The 23,224-nt window shown below is 36.9% G+C and overlaps 1 protein-coding gene across 1 annotated transcript; it reads right to left on the reverse strand.

The window, feature by feature from the left end:
• Positions 1 to 15,832: 15,832 nt before the first annotated feature.
• LOC114520881 lies at positions 15,833 to 23,103 on the reverse strand. The gene is made up of 6 exons (XM_028541224.1): positions 22,543 to 23,103; positions 19,110 to 19,334; positions 17,753 to 18,843; positions 17,148 to 17,211; positions 16,718 to 16,883; positions 15,833 to 16,600 (listed from the first exon to the last, which is right to left on the reverse strand). Exons 2-6 carry the CDS (start codon positions 19,300 to 19,302, stop codon positions 16,468 to 16,470), a joined length of 1,647 nt encoding a protein of 548 aa, XP_028397025.1. The 5' UTR covers positions 19,303 to 19,334; positions 22,543 to 23,103; the 3' UTR covers positions 15,833 to 16,467.
• Positions 23,104 to 23,224: the final 121 nt, after the last annotated feature.

Genomic DNA, 23,224 nt, shown 5'->3' on the forward strand with positions numbered 1-23,224 from the left:
TAAATTATTTTAATTTGAGGAATGATTGACTTAGGTGTATGCTGCTTACAATATTCATATTCTGTGAATTTATGTATGGTAAAATATAACGCACAACATATTGATGCCTACACACAAATCCTTTTAATTCTCCCAATTGGGAGAAAAATATTATTAGAATAGCAGTTGTGAATTTTAATTTATAAACACAAACAGACCTTGTAATCATCCTAGACAGTATTTGTATGTTGACAAGAGGGAAACGCTTATAAAAGTTCAAATGGTCAACATCACACAAAGCAGAAATATATCCCTTGATTTTGACTTAGCTGTCTCGTTTTATCCCAATAGTACGAGTTCAACTGAACGCTCTCATAGTCAAAGTATTTAAAAAATCTACAAAAATTCCACGTGGGACTTGAAAGCCTGTGTTATGAACCCCATGCAGTTAACCGATATATTTTATAATATTAACGCAATATTAAAGAAATAAAAACTGTTTAATTAATAAGGTTGCTCGATAGTCAAAATAGGGCTATTTTGGGAGCAGTATTTACTATAGTGCAAATACGTGCAAATACAAAGTGCCTTCTTGGTCACTTTATTTCAATAAATACTTACAATGGTCAAATAGCTTGTGCACACAAGAAACATTTTCTCCATATCTACAGTTGCTAAGGGGTTACGCCCATTTTTCCACACCCACCATTTTTAACGATGTCAAACTGTAGGTTACGCCAACAAGTAGTATCTCCGGACAGAAAACTGCTAGAAGTTAGAAATTTTCTAGGTGATACTTACAATACTAAAGCTGTGCAATGACGTATTATTTTTCAGATATGTAAAAGCCTTCCTATATTTTAGCCCTTCTCAAAATTTATGAGGAAAAATCTCAAATTACATCATTTAAAAAAGCTCTAAATATTGTTTGGATTGGTCTAACAAGAAAATAATAGGTCATTGCGCAGATAATACATGTATGAACTCACAGTGAAAATTTTATGCTTGTATGTACAATATTTCAGAAAATATCACAAAAATTAGCACTCGGAACACTGAAATTTTAGAATATGAGAAAAAAACATTTTAAAGTTTGATTTTAGTGTTTAACTTCAAAAAAGTGCATGTTCCTTGCTAAAAACGACCAGCCTCATACTTGGGTCCTTCCTTAGCTTGCTGGGTTTCATTATAACCCTTTTTCCTCTGTCTTATTTGCCTGCGGCGCTTTTTACAGCCATCTGAGCTGTTTCTGTGCGAGTCACAAACGCGATCCCTGTCGAACTTCGCACATGCTTTTCTTGCATGGCTTCCAGCAACAATACCAAGATTTTCCAAAAGTGATAATAATGTTCTGGAGCCATCATTGAAGTGACCCACTGCTAAATATGTTGCCAGTTCAACAGTGGGGAGGCTAGAATGGGTTTCCTTAGTGGCACGCTGCCAAACAGTGCATTGAAAGCCTCAATTCCGATTTTGTGTGCCTTCATGAAGGCAACTCGATAACAATTCTTCTGCAGTTAGTGCTTCAAAGACTGGGTGAATTGTAGATGCCAGAGCTTCTGGAAGAGGATTTTTACGGGAATAGGTGGTGGTTCCTTTCGCAAGATCTCTTTGAAAGCCACACCAGGAATCCTTCCCAGCGAGGCAGAGAGTGCGGTTATGTTCCTCATCTGTTGATTGCACATGGCGCCAGATAGCCCAAATAGCATCTTGCATTGCTCTCACAGAATGTGTATTGTTTCTGATGGCTTTACCATAATGCACTTGTAGTAATACACTTGTACACTATCAATGACATTGTCTGTTAGTCTGCCTCGTCCCTCAATTGGCTTACCATCATCAAGATGAGTCTTACCAGAGCGTTTTTTCAGGGATCGAAGCCGTGAGCCCATACGTTTTTGAACGTGCCCGACACATTCAAGCTTGGTGACATTTACACCCTCATATACATCCTTTTCTGTAATCTCATTGAATGCCTTGCTATCCCCATCTCCCAGAAAGTCAACATAACGCAAACCATATTCCTGAAAGATAGGAACACATCCAGCAGCATCCATTGCTCCAGATGATCCTTCAAAATTTGCATGGCAATTATGCTGATGGCCTTCCCACCAATTGTCAAACACTAAATGTACTTTTGTCCATTCCCCTCAAATTCCGCAGCAGAACAAAAGAGGTGGCTAACTTAAACGCTGTTGAGTTACTGGCGAAACCTTCAGCAAGCGCAATATATCTTAATGTAAGTATAAAAAGGAATATTAAAATGAAACATATTCATAATAAAATTATCTGCATCTGAAAGTGTAAAGTAATTGCTCTTTAGCAATATGTTTTTCGACATAGCTTTTCATCTATCTCACATACTGCACTTACCTTCTGCAAAAAGTCTTAAGCACCCCGTTGTTTTCAAGGAGATCGTATCTCATATCTGTCGAAAACCGATATGCGGATTCATCCAGTAAAAAGAACTTGAATTCTTCCTTTAGTAGTACGCGACCGTTTTCAATGTGGTGCTATAAATATATAAAAACATAATTAAAGGACGCATCCTTAAACTGAACTGAACTGAAGTGACAGTCCTTGAACTGTTCAGAATCACGACATCAACTCTCATGACGACCTTTGTTCCATATAAATGTCCAACGATGAAAGGTATCGTAAATGATTACAAAACCTGGCACAATTATAATGCATTGCAAAATGTCATACATCACGTTCCTCCACCAAATTTTTTGCGCAGCTCGTGTCCAACGTTCCAGCAGACAATACAACAGTCCTATATTAAATAGATAAATATACTATATGCACGTCCACTGATACTGGCGGCCATCAAGAATATTTTACTATTTAACAACTGGAATTTTCCAAGGAAAACGAAATAGCTGTAGCCTGTAAGACGCAACGAAAACACGTGTCTGAATTGGATGTTACTTATTTTCGGAGCCGCGAATAACAAAAAGATTGAGACGAAGTGACACTAATATTTTAATAGTACGTACCTATACGATATTCTGTCACTGGTAAAAACACCACAAGACGCTACCCTTCTACCTCTTCCGCATTAGCAGTTGCCTCTGGTGTTGGTACATTTTTTATTTCGCCGAGCAGTTTCAACATAAAATCCACCAAAAAAAACGAGTTCGCCATCTTCCACCATGTACGTCTTACCATCACGCACTACGAACTCCTGTTCCAACTAAATATTATATAGTGAAATGAAAGATGGCAACTATGAATATGAAAATTATATGAATGAAACGAAGCGGTCATTCACCGCATAGTTTCGTCAAATTTAAGGATTAAACGAATTTGTTGTAATAATTACCACTAAGTCAAAGACAATTAGCCTTTCTCACGATGACGAATATGCCGCCAATTTGGGGTACTTTTTTCAAAACCCTGCATGAGCGTAAGAACCGCGACCATTGCAACCATGGCAATCATCGCAACTACAGCAACCACAGCAACCACCGCAACCATTGCGACCATCGCAACCACAGCAACCATTGCAATCATCGCAATTACAGCAACCACCGCAACCATTGCGACAATTGCAACCATTGCGACCATTGCAACCATCGCAATCATCGCAACTACAGCAACCACAGCGACCATTGCGACCATTGCAATCATTGCAACCATCGCAACTACAGCAACCACCGCAACCATTGCGACAATTGCAACTATTGCGACCATTGCAACCATCGCAATCATCGCAACTACAGCAACCATAGCAACCACAACAACCATTGCGACCATCGCGACCACAGCGACCGTTTCAATTATTGCAACCACTTGGGACGAATATCGCCGCTGCCGAATCTCTCATATTCATTGTTCGTGCTCATTTAATTATTAATTTTAAAAAAATGCTCAGGGAAAACCCCTTCAGCTAACAGCCAATCCCAATACAGCTTCCAAGCACTGCGAGATTACCCAAAGTTAGATCGCTATGTAAAACCTATGTTCGCTTTTCAGATTCAGACAAAAATATTTTTGGTTATGTAACCGCTCCTTCGCAATTTATAAACTAGTTAACAGACCTTTCAGATACTCGTCTATTTAAGGTGGCTAGTAAACATTTTTGGAATGCATTGGGTGCAAAACAAAGCATTTTTCACCTCAAAAATACGCAAAAACAATTCTAAATGGTCAAGCTCGTGTACGAAATGGTCTTTTTTATGAAAATAAGCTACATATCCAAATAAAACGTTTTCTAAGGGAAACTAGAATAGTTGTAGATGCAAAATTTCATGGCTGCAGAAAAACACTTTTTTCTAGCAATTATGACTATCAAGCCACCGACAGACATGTATTTACGTACCTTCGTTTGTCGATCAACGGTCAATACAAGATTAAAAATTTGATATTTTCTCAAGTTGCGGGGCAAAATAAAAGCCTGTTATCGCCGAAGTGATCTTCGAAAATACACGTTAAGAGCCTGCAATGATTACTTGAATGAATAATTAAAATTGAACGTCATATAAACGCCAAAGAATCAGACTGTCTCATTTTGCCCCGCACTACCCTATGTCGCGCGGTACCTGTACACGCCTAATCTATAGAGCATTAGATTTCCTAACTTACCGAGTCGTACATGTCAAGTTGTTCAAAATCGTGCACTGCAAAAAAACTTTGCGTAGATTTACTTCAAAAATTTGAGTAAAACAATGCGTCCATATCCTTCTTATATCCTTCTAAATATCCTTCTTATGGACAGTGGTCAATATGTAAACAAAGAATTGACAAAATCCTTTTTAATCAACGCCTACTGGTGTATAGAATTTTTGAAAAATATGGAGCAATTCAGTGAAGCGCTTGTTGTCTCAAAGTTGAAGAAGCGAAGCAGAAGAGTTAAAGATCTATTGTCATATTTTGCACATATATAAACTTGTATTATTAGTATTTAGTGGGTGATTCATGAACTACTCCACACCAAGCAATGTTAACCTGACCTGATGCCCATCTTCTCCAAGATCTGACAGGAAGCACTGGAACCATTGTTAAAATTAGAAATGGCATTATATACACCCAGCTGCAACACCTTTCCGCCCATGCCTTTGTTTCCCTTTCGAAACTTCCGTTGAACTGTCCCAACTTTGCACATGGCCGACACATTCCTTCTTCAATACAGAGACACCATCATTACCAATATTGTAGACTTCTTGCACAACACCATGACTTTTACTATACCATCCCCAAAATATACTGTGTAGCGAAGCTTGTTTCTTTCCACTGAGCGCTGAAAGATCATAAAGGGTTTGGCTTTCAAAGTGATTTGCTTGACTGGTGCGTGTTGATTTCAAATATCCAGGAAGAGATTGTTAAATGTAGCTAATTTATTATCATCGTCAGAAGAAAAGTCAAATGCTTGCCAAGGCACCTGACCAGTGTCTGAAGAGAGTTTGTCTGGCACATAAGTTTTGAAAGTCCGTAAATTCAACTTCCGCGGCTTTGGTTTTCTAAGATTCAATACTGCATAGACCAAAAAATGATCGCTAATAGTAATTTCCTAGATAATGCCTATAGAGACTCTTGTAGGTGATGTATTGTGGCCTATCGTTGCCAATCAAAATTTAAAAAAAAATTAAACTAAAAGCATTTTAAATATAAAAGAGCAATGCATAAGAAGTTGCGCCAACAGCATGAGCTAAACATACCTCGTGACTTAGTCCATGCTGTAATGCAAGAGGTTCATCGCGAGGGCTTAGAGGAAAAATGTGTTGGAACTGGAAAAAGAAAAGGAAGGGAACATATTCAACTAAGGGTACGAATTGGGTGCACTCACTAGACGGCCATGATAAGCTGATGGGTTACCAAAACAGCACTTTTAACAACAGTATTTGCAAATGCTTTATGTGCTGATCGGAAACCACCTAAAATAGCATAAACCCAATCACCACTATTAGTGCACATGTTAGGTTTCCTGAACCTACACCATCCCCACCCCCCCCCCCCGCCCCCTTCCCATGTCGAAGACTTCAAATTTCAGGAGGGCAGGTATTAAATGTATTTGGGAGCTTGTGCACAAAATAAAGGTTGTAGCGTACTGCCAAACTAGTAGCTGTATTGTTGATTCTACAGGATAACACCACAGTACCTGAGGCAAACGGTTCGCTGGTAATGTTGAATTCCACTCCACTTTCCACTTTCGACCAAGTCGTCTGGCTAAACTTAAATATGTCAACTGTTGAACTGGACTGTTCGATTTTTTCCCCTAACTTCAGCATTTCTAACACAGATAAACTTTTTGGATAGGCTTTGGATGATGTAGTCCAGAGGCTGATGGGGGAGTATTGTCACCTGAACGGAGAATCTACCACACAAACTTTTTATACGGTAATTTTAGGTGTAGATTACGATTTTGCATGTTAATCAAGTGTTGGAGGGGGCGTTTCCAAGAAATCAAGGGGGGGGAGGGCGTAAAGAAGTCAAATGCCCGAGGAAGGGAAATTACAAATTTATTCCATCTCTGTTATTTGAGGATCAAAACGTGATTTAACCATATGAATAATTATATTTGTGCATGGGGTTAGGTATTTAAACAGGTGGAAACAAAATGAAAGCTGTGTTTATTCAAACCAGTTATGAAATGGACAACTACAACTGTTATGTTAGAAAACTACTGTTCTTCATCATCGTCCGATGTTTCTGATTCGTCATATTCCTCTATGTCACTGAGATCTTTGCTAACAAGCAGCTCACAAATATCGTCTGGGTAAGGCTTGGTCACGCAGTCAACAGACAGCTCATCGTTCCAGCCATGCGACGTCGGCGTCTCGATTTCCATTGTTGCTTGTGATGACTGTCGCCATATTCTTGCAACGTAATTTGCTCTTTGCATGTGTTTTAAGAGACTGCTTTGGCAGGGGGGCAGCAATGAAAGATCCCTTACTTTGTGATCCTTTGTAAAACTTTTAAAGAATATCTTCTTGCGAGCATCATCAACTGAGGTTAACTTTTTTTCACCATACAAGAAACAAACATACCTCTCCAAAACAGCACACGTATTGTCATCAACACGATTTGCACTCCCCAGACAGCAGAAGGCTTCGAGGAAATCTTGAGAGTCATTGGCAATTATCCAGCAGAGTTTTTTTCCCTTTCTAAAGAACAAGGACACATAGTCGTTTCCAGTAAACGCGTGTACTCCCAACAGAGCTTGCTTTTGAATTTTTGTCAAGGTACACGCTTTCAGGTCAAGGAGTTTTCTATTTTTGCCTGTTCCATTGTCGACATATACATGCAGATTTGGTTTCTCATTTGCCAGGAGAATAACAGGTATGTCTGTATCGCCGGAACTGGATCTTAACACGCAGGTTGTCACTTCCTCGTTGTTGCACAGATACGCATGATAGAAGAAAGAGCACACTTTTGTATCTGCCTCTTCATGATTTGTTGCCAACTTTCAACATTTTCAACTCTTTGTCTGGTGATCTTGATACAAGCATTGCGACGTGAAAAGTAAGTCCTGTCCTCCAAAATGTTCCTTTCACTCTTCCAAACTTCTTCTATCAACTCAAACAGCCGTTCTTTGTTTATTCCGTTAGCCAAAAAGCTGTAAAGTTTGCAGGTAATCTAATGTCGGCATTTTTGATCACAAATTGCTCTGCTTCACCTCTAATAGTACGCTCTGCTTTTTTATGGAATGTTCTCGATAGGTGTCACATGCAATATAAATGACTTGGTACCTCTGCGGAATTTCACGAAGTAATTTCATTGCAAGGTCCTTGAATGTGTTTGGCAGTTTTACTGTCGATCGAATTGTTGCAATTAGATCGATGGCATAACATCTTGCATTTTCAGCTGCATTATCTTCGGTAACAATTGATGTCAGGGCAGCATCAAGTAGAGCACTTTCACTAGTTTTCCTACGGGTGCCATCTGCCGTTGCCAGAGACAGTGGTACTGGAGCGAGGGAGAACGACAAAGCCTTGTCAAAATCGATCGGGCAATTTTCTTTGTGAGATAATGCTATGAGGACACCTAGTATAACTCTTTGAACAGTGACTTCCTTCGTCTTGCCTTTTGCCGTCACTTCAGCACTTCTTACAGCACCACCAAAACCTCTCCATGGCACTCTTTTTACTGGGTCGAAAAACAGTTTGCTCTCCTTCCTTGTTAAGCCGTTCGTTGAATTTCCCCACCCACTCTTTCCCCCTCACCTCTGCTGATACTAGTTCTGTGCAAAGTTCGTCTGGTAACGGTTTCCCAGAGGCAAGGTTAAACAACTTCTGGTTATCCAATCCAGTGTCGAATGGATTAAGGAGGACTGTTTTCAAGGTATTTGCCAGTTCTGTTACCCTTTCTTCGGACTTTCTCATTTCTCCATCTCAAAGACATTTCCGTGGGTCTTCAGATGTTTTGTTGGCATCGGCAAGGGACAAAAGTGATCAATATCAATATCAATCAATAAAAACTTTATTTAACCACGCTACCCTCATCATCTGTCGATGGTTTTCGTGAGGGGCGTCACACAATTACAATAGATTAAAAATACCTATGTACAAGTATTAAAAATAGTATTATAATATAAACGAATAAACATGCAATGTAAGTATTAAAGAAGATAAAAACTAGGAATAATCGATGTCTGTCTCAGTAGTTACATTATTTGATCATATTTTTAAAGATACCTAAAGATTTTGTTTCCTTTGCTTGCTTTGGTAGACTATTCCATTGCGCAGCCCCACTGTAACCAAAACTCTTTTTTAAATATTCAGTTTTTGGTTTAGGAAGTGAGAGATTTATGTCGCCATTTCTAAGATTATAATTTCTCATATTTGTCTCCCTGGTAATAAATTTATGTTTTAAGTTAGGGGATGAGTGGTTGTTTAGTATTTTAAACATCGAAACAGATTTATTCATTTTATGTCTATCATTCAGATTCTTCCACGACAGAGCATGGAGCAAATCTGTTGATCTAACATCGTAGTTAGCCCCTGTCATAATTCTTGCCGCCCTGTTTTGTAGTTTTTGCAATTTTTCAATGAGTAAGCTTCCACAATTATCCCATAAAGGAGAGCAATAATCAAAATATGGGAGCACGAGAGAATTATACAAATTTTGTAAAGTTTCGTACGGTACAAATTGTTTTACTCTAATAATTCCAATGCCGGACGCAACTTTTTTACATGTTGCATCTATATGCTTATCCCAGCTCATTTTTTCGTCTAGTTCTACTCCCAAACAACGAAAAGAGGAGTAGCGAATAACAGGTTTATCTTTAATCATTACTTGATCATTCCCACCTTTATGTTTCAAATTATAAGAAGATCCTATAAACATTGCTTTTGTCTTTTTTGTGTGAAGCTGTAATTTGTTTTGGGAGAGCCATTTGACTATATTTTCTAGATCCTGATTAAGTTTTGTTATTAGTTCTGAGAAACTTGAAGAAGACGCATATATTTGCGTATCATCGGCATACATGCCAGGAGTTGTGTTTTTTAAACATTCTGGCAAATTATTTATATATAATAAGAACATGAGGGGTCCCAAAATAGATCCCTGTGGGACTCCGCATATAATTTCTTTGGCTGAAGATGTATAGCCATCAACCACGCAGACTTGACTGCGTTTCGACAAGTAAGATTGGAACCACTGCAGCTCCAAATTTTGAACGCCAAATTGCTCGTGCAACTTCTTTAGTAATATGTTATGATCAATAGAGTCAAAGGCTTTCTTAATATCAACTGAAATTAATCCGGTTATTTCTCCATTGTCTATATTTTCGGGCCACTTATCACTCATTTGTATTAATAAGGACAATGTCGAATGTTTTGGTCGGAAGCCCGATTGGAAACGTGAGAGCAATGAGTGATCTATCGGGTATTGATAAAGTTGACCAAATACTTCTTTCTCAAATAATTTGCTTATTATAGGAAGAATGGATATTGGGCGGTAGTTCTCACATTTCGTTCTATCTTCTGATTTGTAAATAGGTGTTACCCTAGCTATTTTCCAATCGTCAACAAATATACCAGATAAAATTGAAAGATTAAAGATATAAGTCAGGGATGGGGTAATAATATTGCTAGATAATTTCAATATTTTTGCAGGGATGCCGTCAACCCCGGTGGCTTTGGATGTTTTTAGATTGTTTAGGTTTTTCAGAATGTTGAATTCAGTGATTATGTGAAAATAAATTGTGAATTTGCCTCATTTGAGTTACGGTGGAGGTCTTCGTTATCGGATGAACATTCACATTCTGCAGCAAGGGTCGGCCCAATATTAACAAAATAGTCGTTAAAATGTTCTGCTATTTGTTGGCGGTCATTATATATGTTGCCATTAATGTTGATTTCTGCAATATTAGATCTTTTACCTTTGCCTAATAGGTTATTTATCAGTGACCAGGTTTTTTTCATATCTTTAGCTAGAGAAGCTTCCTTAATTTTTGTTTGATAATAGACTGTTTTGGCCATTTTTAGTTCCGAGTTGACTTTATTTCTCTCAGATTTATATATATTCCAGTGAACCTGAGAATTATATTTCTTTGCTCTCTTTTTATGAAAGTCTCTAGATCTGATTAGATTTTTGATGTTGGAATTTATCCAAGGGACAGAATTATGCTTAAGACTTTTGTCAATTAAGGGTGCATGCCTGTCAAGAGTTTCCAGAAAAAAAGATTTCCAAATATGCCAACTATCATTTGGATTCATGCACTGTGTGATTATGTGCCAAGGTATTTTAGATAGTTCATCAAGAAAATCGCTTTCATTAAATCGTTTGAAGTTTCGAACTTTCGAATGGGTTTGTTTATATTTTGGAACATTGATTTTTTTAACTGCATAAATTAAACTGTGATCTGACATTCCTATGTCAATAACACCACTACTGCAGATGTTGTTTGGCTGATTGGTGAATATTAGGTCAATCAAAGTTGATGATGTAGTTGTTGTCCTAGTTGGCTCCTTGATTAGTTGTTCCAAATTATACAGTGTGCTCAAAAATTGTAATTTATTGGTACTTGAGTCATATGGTGACTTAAGCATGTTACAATTTATGTCACCTATTATAAGCAACTCCTTGTTTTCAGCATCACACTTACTGAGAAACATTTCAAAGGAATCAAATGATTTCATCTCTGAATTGGGCGGTCTATACCATGCACTAATAAGAAATGATCTACTTCGTTGTTTAGAGATCTCAATACAAATCATTTCAAGATCACCGTGATTCAAATCCTTCCTTTCGTAGAAGGAGTGTATCTCTCGAATGTAAACAGCCACTCCACCCCTAAATCTATTACGATCTCTACGAATCATATTATAACCTGAAATATTATAACCTGAAATACTTATCTGAAATACTGATTCCACCAACTTTGCTTGAAATGGTCTATTTAGAACCCATTTTTCATAAGTGGCATCCTGATGTGTGAAATTCTTTATTCCACCTATGGAATATAATAACAGTTTCAATTTAAAATATACAAACTATCTATTGAACGGTCTTGATGACAATTATCTCTATATAACGAACGTACGTGTATTATATTTATAGCGTGTATGTCTAACGTTTTATTTAATCAGCTACAACTAACCTGTTGTCTTTAAGCTCCTCTTGAAGGTTTGTTCTCCTGCGCCATCGATCGATTGGCTAATGTTGACGGTGTTTCGACACACGGAGAGTCCCTTCTTTTGCAGTTCTTCCTTAGCTCCAGGGTGTGTTGCCTCTAAACTTTGCAGTTGTTGACAGTTGTAAGCCCCATACCTTGCATAATTATGCTTGTCCATCGAGAAACAGAATGGAAGTGATTCATCCCAGCTTTGCAACCTTAGGTCGAAATCATTGACGTTGATTGAATAATGTAGCTTGTGTTGCCTATCAACAGCATTCTGATATATATACAGCCAAAATTGAGGTGTCTTTCCGAACTCTCCTGCAAGACAACGTTTTCTTTGCTCCTTGTAGTGCTGGAAATATGTTGAAAATGCTGCATTTTGAGTAAGATTTCTTGCATCTATGTCTTCTACACTCTGCTTCACTTGAAAGACTAGTTCTTGACTCATTTTCTGCACATACGCCTCTTGAAAGAGTCTATCTAATGCTTCGGAGAACGCCTCGTGCACCATCCAACTTTTGTTATAGTGCTTGTTCATAAGTCAGCTTGATATACAACCTCTTCAAAACCACTACCCGTCACCAACTTGCCAATCGTTCCAAAGAACTCTGGGCATGAAAATCACCCAAGTGTATGATGGGATTCTGAAACTCTTCGGGATTGTTCCAAATGACATGGTAAAACCTTTGTGCTGCTCCAGCATCCACAGTCACGTGGGCGTACCTCATATTAGCCACATTGGCTAATCTCTGCGATTCTTTTATGCACTGAATAACTGTGCTGTACTTCGTTATGGGATTTCTGATTGGAGGTAGAAATGTTATCATTGTTTTCAATGAGCTCGGTTGACCAAGTGCTTTTATAACCCATCCTACGAGGCGAGAAACTAATTGTGAAGGTGCTTTCTGAACGATCCGCATAAGTTTATCAGATTCCTCAGGAACAGAACTGACTTCTGCATCTTGATCAAAGTCGAAAAGCACTGGTTCGTGGTGTGGTACAATCTTCCTTTGCGGTAACTGCTCAAACGTAGTTGATACTGCTCGTCGTTTGGACTTTTCAACAGTTTAATTCGTGTTTACTTGGACGTTTTCAGCAGATTGTTCCTGATAGGCAATGCCGTGTGTCGTATGTAGACTTCCTTGGGTGTTTTCCTTCTTGACGTCGAAATTGTCCCACCAGAAAAATGTTAAAACACGATCGTGCCGGTTTCCAGGTAATAATGGTAAAGGATTCTCTAATGATCTTAACTTCTGAGCCAACTCAGCTTGTGCAGTCTCAATCAAACGAACTTTGTCATAGCTGCAGCAAGTGTCCAAGATTACTTAGCAGCTTTATGGGCATTTTAAGACCAGTGATGCTATGCAGTCCAGTTGCCAACAGAACGTGTTTTTGAGTAAGGAATTTCCCTCTCGAGACTGCGTGAACAAGGTTTTGGGCAAAAGAATTGACGTACCTCTCAACGACATCTCCCGGCTTGTGGTTAGTATCATGGACCACGTTTGTCAGAAACGTCTTTACACTCGGTGGAGGCTGACTTTTCTCAAGTGACAAGGCTTCCGCTGTTGGAGGCCAACGTAAATCGGGTGCGTGTTCGATCATATGTACAATATCGCTTCTCAGAACGCTAGCAGCTTCACTTAGAATAAACTTCATACTGTCTTTCATAAAACTGGCGAGGGTCGTGTTCGTCAGTGTAGATTTGCTAACAACAATTTGCACTTCATGATAAGATGTACTTAAGAATAGAATCTCGTCGCGAAATTCCTTCTCTAGCCTCTGCTTAACCTTCTCCCGTAATCTGTTATCATCTTTGTCGAAACCGTAAATTTCCGTTAAAGTCTTCATAGATACGCACTGGTTCCCTCCAATAACGTGACCTCTAACAAAGTTGCATACAGCCTCAAAATTGGTATTAGGGGCTGATTACATGGTGTCTTTTCAGCCCGGGCTGAGTTTCAGCCCGGCAAACCGGGGCCAAAATATTTTTCAATTACATGGCAAGTTTCAGCCCGGGCTGTGTTATGACACGTCAGAATTATTTTAAGATCAGGGCTGAAATTTCAGCCCGGGCTGAGTTTGTTAAAGCTGGTAGTGGATCTATATCGATTCTTCGAGCACTTTAAAATCCCGAATGACGTTAACTTGACCTTTAAGGGACTGACTGCACATAAAAATGAAATAAACAAACGAAAAAGCATTGTCAAGGCAAATTTTTCTGTCCGGGTTTAAGTTTATTTACGATTACATGACAACAACATTAAGTTTCAGCCCGGGCTGGGTAACTCAAACCGGGCTGAAATTCCAGCCCGGGCTGAAACTCAGCCCGGGCTGAAATTCTTGTCATGTAATCACGTGCGCGATTCTGTCAGGATTTTATAACAACCTCGGGCTGAAGTTTCAGCCCGGTTAGCTGGGCTGAAACTCAGCCCAGGCTGAAAACACTCCATGTAATCAGACCCTTAGAGCATTGTCCGCTTTTGTCGTTAGCTTCACCTAGCTCTTCTTCCATTTTAGTTGTGGTTTGGACAAGCGCTTTATAACAGACAAAGGGTATACGTCTTGTAGCACTTCTGATGAAACTTAAGCTCTTTGGCTATGCAGTCAACCTCAGAAATTTCTGACAAGAGTTCTTCATCTCTTCGAAGCATTGCTGATTTCTTGAGTGTTTCACAAGAAGAAAACGTCTGGATCGATTTGATAAACTGCTTCTTACCTTTAACTTTCAACGACTTCAATGACTTGCAAATCATGCAGACGTTTGGAAAAAGATGACCTGTTGTTCCCCTGGATCTTCGTTTGCGTTTTAATGGTGACGACTTGACGCTAACACTTTTTGCTTTCTTTTCTCTATTTGCAAACACGGAAATCGCTTTCGTTTTGGTAACATTCTGGTAACACATTCGATGCACATATTGCTGACCAAGAATAAACTGATCAGGAATGACATCAGCTTGTGCTTCATGGCGTGACGCTCCTCCAAGCTTTATCCTGGCGTCAGTAGTGTTGTCTGTGCACTTTCGTGGGATTTCATGTAATTGCTGACATCAGCATATTTTATCGTGGGATTATCGTGGGATTATCGTGGGATTTTTATGGTGGGATGTGACGTCATTTATACACGTGTTTTTATGAGGCGCATGGATTAAGGATTAAGGATTAAATATGACGTCTTAATTATGCACGTGCACTTTTTTAAAAAGCGGTGTTTTTAATATGTTTCTGGGGCTATATAAAATGTTTAATTCTTGTATTTTCTTTTACTTATTTGTATTTTACGATGGGGAGTGTGAGAGATATATGTAATGTTAATGTTATTGTTAATCAAATTCACAGTACGGTGATTAATATAAAGTGTCCAACGAGACGAGATAATACGGGTATGTTTTTTGGTATTGGCTCGCTGATTCGTCCTTTGGATGTGGATTCTCTTTTTACATTTGTGCTTGTTTTGAGAGTTCATCCGTTTAGAAATGAGCTGGTGCAGGCGCTGAGATTAGTGTTCATGTATATGGTTCAGCACATATTGAAGAAAGATATGAGGGAGATTCTTATGGATTATATTCATAGATACGGTGAAAACTCACTTAACTCTTTATAATGATATGACTCGCCTACGTGTTAATTATACAATTATAGGGCATGTTATTGTGCAAAGTTTATCACTGAAAATTTTTTTATGTGATAATATTGACAATGTATTACAGAGGGTGTTATTTTTTAGACATGCTAAGAGATGTGATAGATTAGTAAGGGTATGTTTGAGTTGGTATTTTTCATCTCAATTTGTACGTGATACACGCGTTTTAAATGCACGTGTTTTAAATGCACGTGTTTTTAGAGATGTTATATAAATAAAGCACGCGTTTTTAAATATGTATAAAGCTGTATGTTTTTATTGCAATTGGTTATTATGACACGATGAACATAAACGTTGTATTAAACAAGATTCAAGATGCTATACTCAATATTAAAGAGCCTACTGCAAGGGATATTAAGAATATATTTGTATTTCAACAATCTTACATTCGACCGTTGGATATTGATTCTCTTTTATGTTTTGTACGTGTTTTGAGAGTTCACACGTTTAAAAATCCATTAGCGCAGGCATTGAGATCTGTGTTTATGTATTTTGTTTATCATATGTTCAAAACGGATGTACGTGAGATTCTTACAGAATATGTAAATATTTCCCCAGGAGATGGGATAGAGAGGCAAGGATTGAGCTAATGGACTTGTTTGATGGTCCCTTTTTTAGTTCAAATATATTTTAACTACACTGTTAAAAATATCTCTGTTATTTTACAGTAAAAAGTACTGGCAGCTTGGACGCCAGAGCAATTACTGTAAAATTACAGAAACTGTATTTTAACAGAAATCTGTTATTTTACAGAAACTTTATGTTAATATATAAACCAGAAAAATAGCTTTAATATACAGTGCAATATACTGTTAATATACAAAAAATCTTAGTTATTTTACGGTAAAAAGTACGGCAGCTTGGACACTAGAACTACTGTAAATTACAAGTTAATTTTACAGTAAAAGTACTGTAAAATTACAGAGACTATATTTTAACGGAAATCTGTAATTTTACGGGAATATCATCACGTTATTGTATAAAGATCAAAGTATAGAGCAATAGTTTTTAACATATTATATTAAAAAATATAAAATCATACAACTGTTATAGGGAATTACAGTTAAACATAAAACTGAACATCGAATGTCAGGATAAAATAAATATGGCATTTAATACCATGCAACATAATTTACAAATAAACCTTAGGTGCATGAAACGCAATATTTGATGATAAATGTCTCCTTAAACAGCATTTTTTTATAACAATAACAAAGTAACATATGACAAAATCGTCAAATTATACGGTTTTTAACATCTATATGAACTATCAGTAAGCTCCTTATAAAGTCCATTTGCTTTGATAGTCTTTTAATGTGTTTGCTAAGGTTAAAACCTTAGGGTTAATGGAATGTTGTTTCCCTTTCTTTTTGGATCTTTTGTTCCCTTTTTCTGGGTTTAAATTGAGAAAACATCTATATTTTAAGAAAGAAAAATACGATATTTAAAAATTCTAATTATAAATAAAGTTAAAATATCTGCATTCTTATTTCATGGGTTTTAAAAGATATGCATGTATATCCAATGCTAACCTTTGAATGAATTCCAAAGTAGCTGCTAACTCGTCGGGATATGCTATATTTAACACATAGTATGAGGCAAACAACATCATCATTCCTTCAGCTATGCTTGTGAGAGAGTCGTTTACCACAATACCATCCACCACCAAACAGCACCTTTCCCCCAGCAACTCATCGCCTATTTATGATCCAATTAATAAGGCATAATTTAGTGTTATTCGCAGTCAAGTGCATTCCACTGGGGACAGGCAAATAAGCTATAATTGTGTATTATTTTGTCAAAAATATAGTCAATTGTTTTTCATGTAGTTGAATTAATGGATTAATTAATTACTACCTGGATTAATTTTTCTCCTAGCCTGAATAAAATAAACTTCCTGGGTGGCTATAGCCGGATGGATATATAGATAATATATAATATAACCATAAAACAAACACTTACCAAATACAGATATGTATGGTGTTGTAGGACAGTTTTTCACAACTTCTGTAACAGTGGCAGTTACCTAAAATATACGAAGCTAGAACTTAATAACTGAAATTTCTGACATATTCACCAAAATCCAGTTGTATCAAGCCCATTCATTCACCTCAACTGCATGTGGATATAAGCCGAGTTTAAATAACTTTTAAACCTGTCATGAATGAGTTATATTTAAATAATATAATTTACTAACAAATGTATACATTAGTCCAATTAAGTATTAAATAAATCTATAGACTTGCCTTATTGTCTGAGTTTAACAATCTGTTTAAGCTAAACTGTAAATTATAAATATTTAAACTCGGCTTATCCACAGTTGAGGTAAATGAATGGGCTTGATACAACAAGCTACTGCACAATTGACAATTCCCCCTTCCAAATTGCCCTTTTCAAAATTTATGTATCTATTGGAGTATCTGATATTTTGGGATAATTGTTACTCAAATGATAGTGTATTGTTCTTATCTATAATAACCACTAAACCATCACTATCAGATATCCCAATATCAGATATTTCAAAAGATCAATAATTTTTGAAATGGTCAGTTTACTGCAGTACTTACATCAAATGACTTAATCATAAGCTCTTGAGGTTCTTCAAAGTACGCCAAAAGCATTAGAAATACACCATCAATCTGGGGTACTTGCATTTTCTCTGCAGACATAGCAGCTTCTATACGAATAAGCAATTGCTTCAGGTTTTTCTTTGAAGGAACAACACACTCTTTCATGAACTTGAATATGGTATCCGCTTTGTCTCCAATACTTTCTATCATGACTTTCTGGATCTTAAATCCCATAAGAAGTTCAAAATGCTGGAACATGCAATCTTTCTCAAATAAGAAAGGCCACTGGATTTGAACTTCTTGTACTGGCACAGGGTTTGGATCAGTTTGGTTGATTAAAAGACGCTGAGATGTGTACGTATTTTCCATAAATTGCAAAACTTTGTTTTTGTCCTGGTTTTTCTTAGGAAACTCTGAAACAAGCCAATCTTGTTTCGATTTTTGACTGCTAGGTGTCTCGTTTGTAGGAAGCGCATCGGGTTGCCAGTTTATACATCCGTATGAATCAGCTCCAGGTCTTTTTTTCCCTTTGATTTTGGTTTCAGAATCATTATCATCATCACTGGAAACACTCAACTTTACAATAGCTTTGCCAGCTTTTCTATTTAGGTTTGCCATCTTTTCTTCAAGTTGTTTTCGCAGCGATTCGTAACCCGAACCAATAACAGTATCACCAATAGTGTCACAGAATGAATCCTTGTACTTGGATACCATCATTTCGGCAATACGGGCCAGGTTTCTTCTTCCAGGAAGTGAGGTGTGCATTTTAATATCATCACATATTATTCGTACCATCTCACGTCTATCACGCGGTGTTGGTCGTACCTTACTGGTACAGGCATCGAGCAAAGATTTAGGAAATTTATTCCAGGGTATTTGGAAATTATTGATCCAGTAGTTACTTGTCTTCCCTCCAGATGCACTATCATTATCTGATTGGATATCAATATCATCAAACTGAATTGGAGTATTTCGTCCGGAACATGGTGAATTAAGTGAACTGGTGTTACTATTCACTGGTGTCGTGTTTGAAGTGTCCTTCCAGGAGGGCAATGCAGGCATAGTTATTTGTGCAACAGAGGCTTTTGCTACAGAAATGTGAAGCATACATATGTTGCATGCAAATATAAGGAAAAGCACAAGCAAAGATAAAACAATACAATGCAAAGAAGCATATGCAACATAAACACAAACCTAAGCACAGGAATCCACAAATTAAAGGAACTTAAAAAGTATTCATTGTTGAATAAAATGTATTCATTCTTAATAGAATGAGTACACGTACATGCTGTGCATAAAATTTATGTTTTAATTTGGTTGTTAATTGTAAAGCCTTATCACCATGCATACACACCTGCCCCACAATGCCGCAATAATTTTCTTATTTGTATCGGTTTAAGCACATCAGTCAAATCTTGCTCTTGAAGAAGTTGTAGATCTTCAACACTATCAACTCCCATCCCAATCAATTTATCTTTTGTTACCTCAATCAAATCTACTGACAACTGGGGAAGTAACTTCTGAAGTAGTTGTACAATCTCATCCATGTCTACAATATCTTGTTACAGCTACTGTAGATCTATGGCAAGATCAAAAATTAGGCTGGCAGAATTGTATATATATATATATATATATATATATATATATATATATATATATATATATATATATATATATATATATATATATATATGTAAAGGGTGTACATAAAAAAACTGCAAATGCCATAATTTGTATGCACGAGATCATACATTAGAATTTCATTGCCTGTTGAACTAATTATGTTCCGGCATTTTTTCACATTGTGTGTTTATTTTTTAGTAATGTACACAGATAAGTATTTGCAAATCCAAGAAGTGTAATTATTTGCACAGCCATATGGAAATTCTAAGGTGTGATTTTGTGCATCCAAATTATGGAATTTACAGTTTTTTATATACCCTGTTTATATACTTTCGCAAAGTTAGGTAAAGTTACGGCTAAACCCAGCAAACTAGTCTATATAAATATAACCCATGCAACCAAGGTAGCTTTTCAAAAATTTAAGCTAAAACTGCATGTTTTAAAACAATGACTTGCCCTTTCTCCATCGTGTATGCTGGCAAACAGCAGTGTGATTTGAGATCAGACAACTTAACACAACTGAATCCTGACTCTCTACTAACACCAATTTTATAATATCCCATTTCAAAGTGATATTGTGCTGGAACTTTTTTAACCAGAAGGCACACTGTATCATCTTTATGTTGAAAAATCATTATTATTTGACCCAATGCTAAATTACTCTGTTGGCAATCTAGGACAATATAAAAATCTTTTTGGTATTGAATACCATCAATAACTGCCACAGAAGAGGTGACAACTTCTTCATTTATTGAGTGATGGTTGCAAAAGGCATTTTTGATGCTATCATTATACAGATCTACATTAAATGGGATAGCACTTTCAAAATTTGTGCTTGCACCAAAAAGTGAACCATTGTTAAGGTAAGCCTGTAAAAGTTGATGCCGCTCAGCAAATGTGTGACATATATTGATAAAATTCTGGCTGTAGCGAGCACACCTCTTAAAGTATGAATGCTTACTCTCAAAACGAAGAGTCCAAACTCTTATCAATGGACCAAATTGTAAAATAAGTCTTGGGTAGTGTGCCATATAGTGGTGCTTTGGTCTCACTGGCTTGTCAGGAAAGAGTGAAACTCTTTGCTCTAAATAATCTTCAATTTTTACTCTTAAATGTGCAACTTGTGCCAAACTAATTTCTGGTGCACATATAAGCTCAACAACTTCCCTTAGAAGTAGAGTTAACTGCCAGACAGGATCACAGGTGTTGGCAACTCTTGGACCAATATAAAGTGGTAAAAGTTTTAGCAAACACCAGTTCTGAACAGCATGACCACCTAATTTACTACCTTGTTCAGAAATTATACTTGGTTTATTATTGGCATCACTTCCACTATACTTAAACTTTGCCACTATATGATTGAATTGGGCATATGTAAACCACTTGTTAACTTTCACAAAATGGTGTATATACAAGGCCAAATCATAATTAACAACACCTTCAAACAGATCATGGCCTAAACAAGGTGGTAAACCTGGATTACAAACGTGATAATATTTTAATTCATTGAAAATTGAATTAAACTTGATACCCTTATAGTTACCTAAGTCTGGATTACTTTCTACATTTTGCAAGTTGGCATTGTAATTATCAGGGGACCTTTGAGAAAAAGTGTCAAAAATATCACCAAGCTGAATGTTTTTAGTTTCCATAAGACAAAATCTGCACACATATGGAGAGCTGCTAAAGTTTTCTACAAATCCCCCGATAGAATGACTACCTAAATTATCGCCAAGAATCATAGTAACAGTTCCTCGTATGTATTCTTTCTCAACAAGAACACCATGTTCTTCAATTTTTTTCAGATCATTTACCAGGATGCGAAACACGGCATCTTGTCCAAAAAACTTAAAATCGCTTTCTCTTACAAGGAGAACAAGCTGCATTTGATCAATTTGTGATCTATTTTGAGGGTAAATGTTTCCTAATGTTACATAAACAGCTAAAACTTTATGCTTTTTTTTCGCTGATCCCAGAGGATTGACAACTTCAAATGCATCCTGGTAGAGAATGAGCTTTATTGCATTTCCTAGCTCAACAAAAAGAACATTACTTTTGGCCACACTACCATCCATGAAATCTCTTAATATATCATCTGAATTTAAAATAGGATTTGCAAATTGCTTCTTTACACCTGCATCTTTTAGAAGTTCCTGTATCGTTTCAATTATTGGTACATACTCAAAATATCTTTTCACATGATTTTTATCAAAACCTAAGTATATTAGTAACAGGGGCAACATATCTGAATTTACTCCTAAAAAACTGTTTTCTCCTATACTCAGTGCTTAGTGCTCCTTTATTCCCATGGGCCAGATTGAATATATCATTTGGCAAAAATTCATTTACAATTTGGTCAATTACTGCACTTCCAACAGACATTTCTCCCAATTTAGTTTTTATATGATGTTTTAAGTGAGTTTGAGACATGTTATGCATTGCCTGCATTTCCTGGATGATCTTTTGGATAGTGCTAGCAGGCACATGATATTTGGCATTTAGTTTCAGGTAAAACAATGCCAAATTTTTAACAAATAACTCACTAATATCCTCTTGGGTATCATCATTTTCAAGATTGTCATTGTTGGATGTCTCTCCTGAATCAAAACCATCAAACTGGCTTAAATTTGAAGTGTTATTAGTTGCTTGGCTATTTACATGTACAAGTAACTCAGAAGACACCTCTCTGTTGGCAGGATTTTTATGACGCCTACTTAGATGAGAAGTAAATGATGATTTTATTTTGAATTTTGAGTTACAGCCGTTAAAAGGGCAAGTTACCTCGACACCTTGGGTAATGTGATCTTTTTGATGAGCAATTAAATCTTTTATGCTTTGTAGAAACTTGGAGCAAAAACTACATTGGCATTGTATCGGCGCAGAGCTAACAGTATTAGATCCCTCTCGCCTTGCATTTTCATGATCTCTTGTAACATGCGATTTGAATGCACTATATGTTCGAAACCTTCGAGCACAATTTTTAACAGCGCAAGGGAACGTTACATTGGCCTCGTTGGAATGAAGCCTGTAATGGTTGGCATAAGCTCCCAGCGAACGACTTCGATGAAAACACGTAGGCGCCTTGCAACGGTACATACTAATTAACAATACGGAAATATATAACACAACGAGCATTGAAGCGGAAAGACATAAGTAGTACTTACTAATTCACATAAACACAAACTAGGACAAACACAGCCTCGAGGAAAGTGGTCACTTCAAAACGACACTCGACTGTCCGATGTTGAGACGCGACTTATCACGCTGATTATCCAACGGTAGGAAACGTAAAAGCCTCAGCTCGGCCAGGAAATTAGTATAGAAGATTCTCTGATAAGTACCCAACGGTGTAAAACTTTTAAAACAAATATTTTAGCCTTTTTAGGCACGTAAATGCAGTTCTTTCGCACTTCTCCGGCTTTTCAACCTTTCTTCCGGCTTTGCAACTTTTTGCCAGTGAAGACAAAACTTCACAGTAAAGATCAAAGGTCAACAAAAACCACAATCACATTTCTGTATCACGTGTTACTCACGGACACGGTTTGAACAGCCATTAGCACTGAGAATTTTATAATGATACTCGAAACGTGGCTAGTATTTATTTATTAGGGAAAATATTACATATTTTGATTCGAAAGAGTTAAAACAAAACAAATTAAATGATTGCTATTAAAAGAGTATATTATGACTTTATGTCTATTCGCAGTGCATGGAGTTCACATGCACGCCACTGACTATTAAACAAGCTTTTATTAAAAACAAACGAAATAAGCTTGTTTTTCAACAGGAACTACGATTTTTCCGGTTTATATCATGTGCAAATACTAATTAAAAGCTATTTCAGCC

This window comes from Dendronephthya gigantea, unplaced genomic scaffold, assembly GCF_004324835.1.
Source record: "Dendronephthya gigantea isolate DGI-Jeju-01 unplaced genomic scaffold, DenGig_1.0 000018F, whole genome shotgun sequence".
Taxonomy (NCBI): domain Eukaryota; kingdom Metazoa; phylum Cnidaria; class Anthozoa; order Malacalcyonacea; family Nephtheidae; genus Dendronephthya; species Dendronephthya gigantea.

What these genes read in the sequence shown, in the direction of transcription:
- LOC114520881 (XM_028541224.1), bottom strand. Translation starts at nt 19,302, where the DNA reads ATGGATGAGATTGTACAACTACTTCAGAAGTTACTTCCCCAGTTGTCA. An exon ending in ATTGCGGCATTGTGGGGCAG is followed by an intron (nt 18,844 to 19,109) that starts GTGTGTATGCAT and finishes ACATTTCTGTAG; the next exon opens with CAAAAGCCTCTGTTGCACAA. An exon ending in ACCATACATATCTGTATTTG is followed by an intron (nt 16,884 to 17,147) that starts GTAAGTGTTTGT and finishes GATCATAAATAG; the next exon opens with GCGATGAGTTGCTGGGGGAA.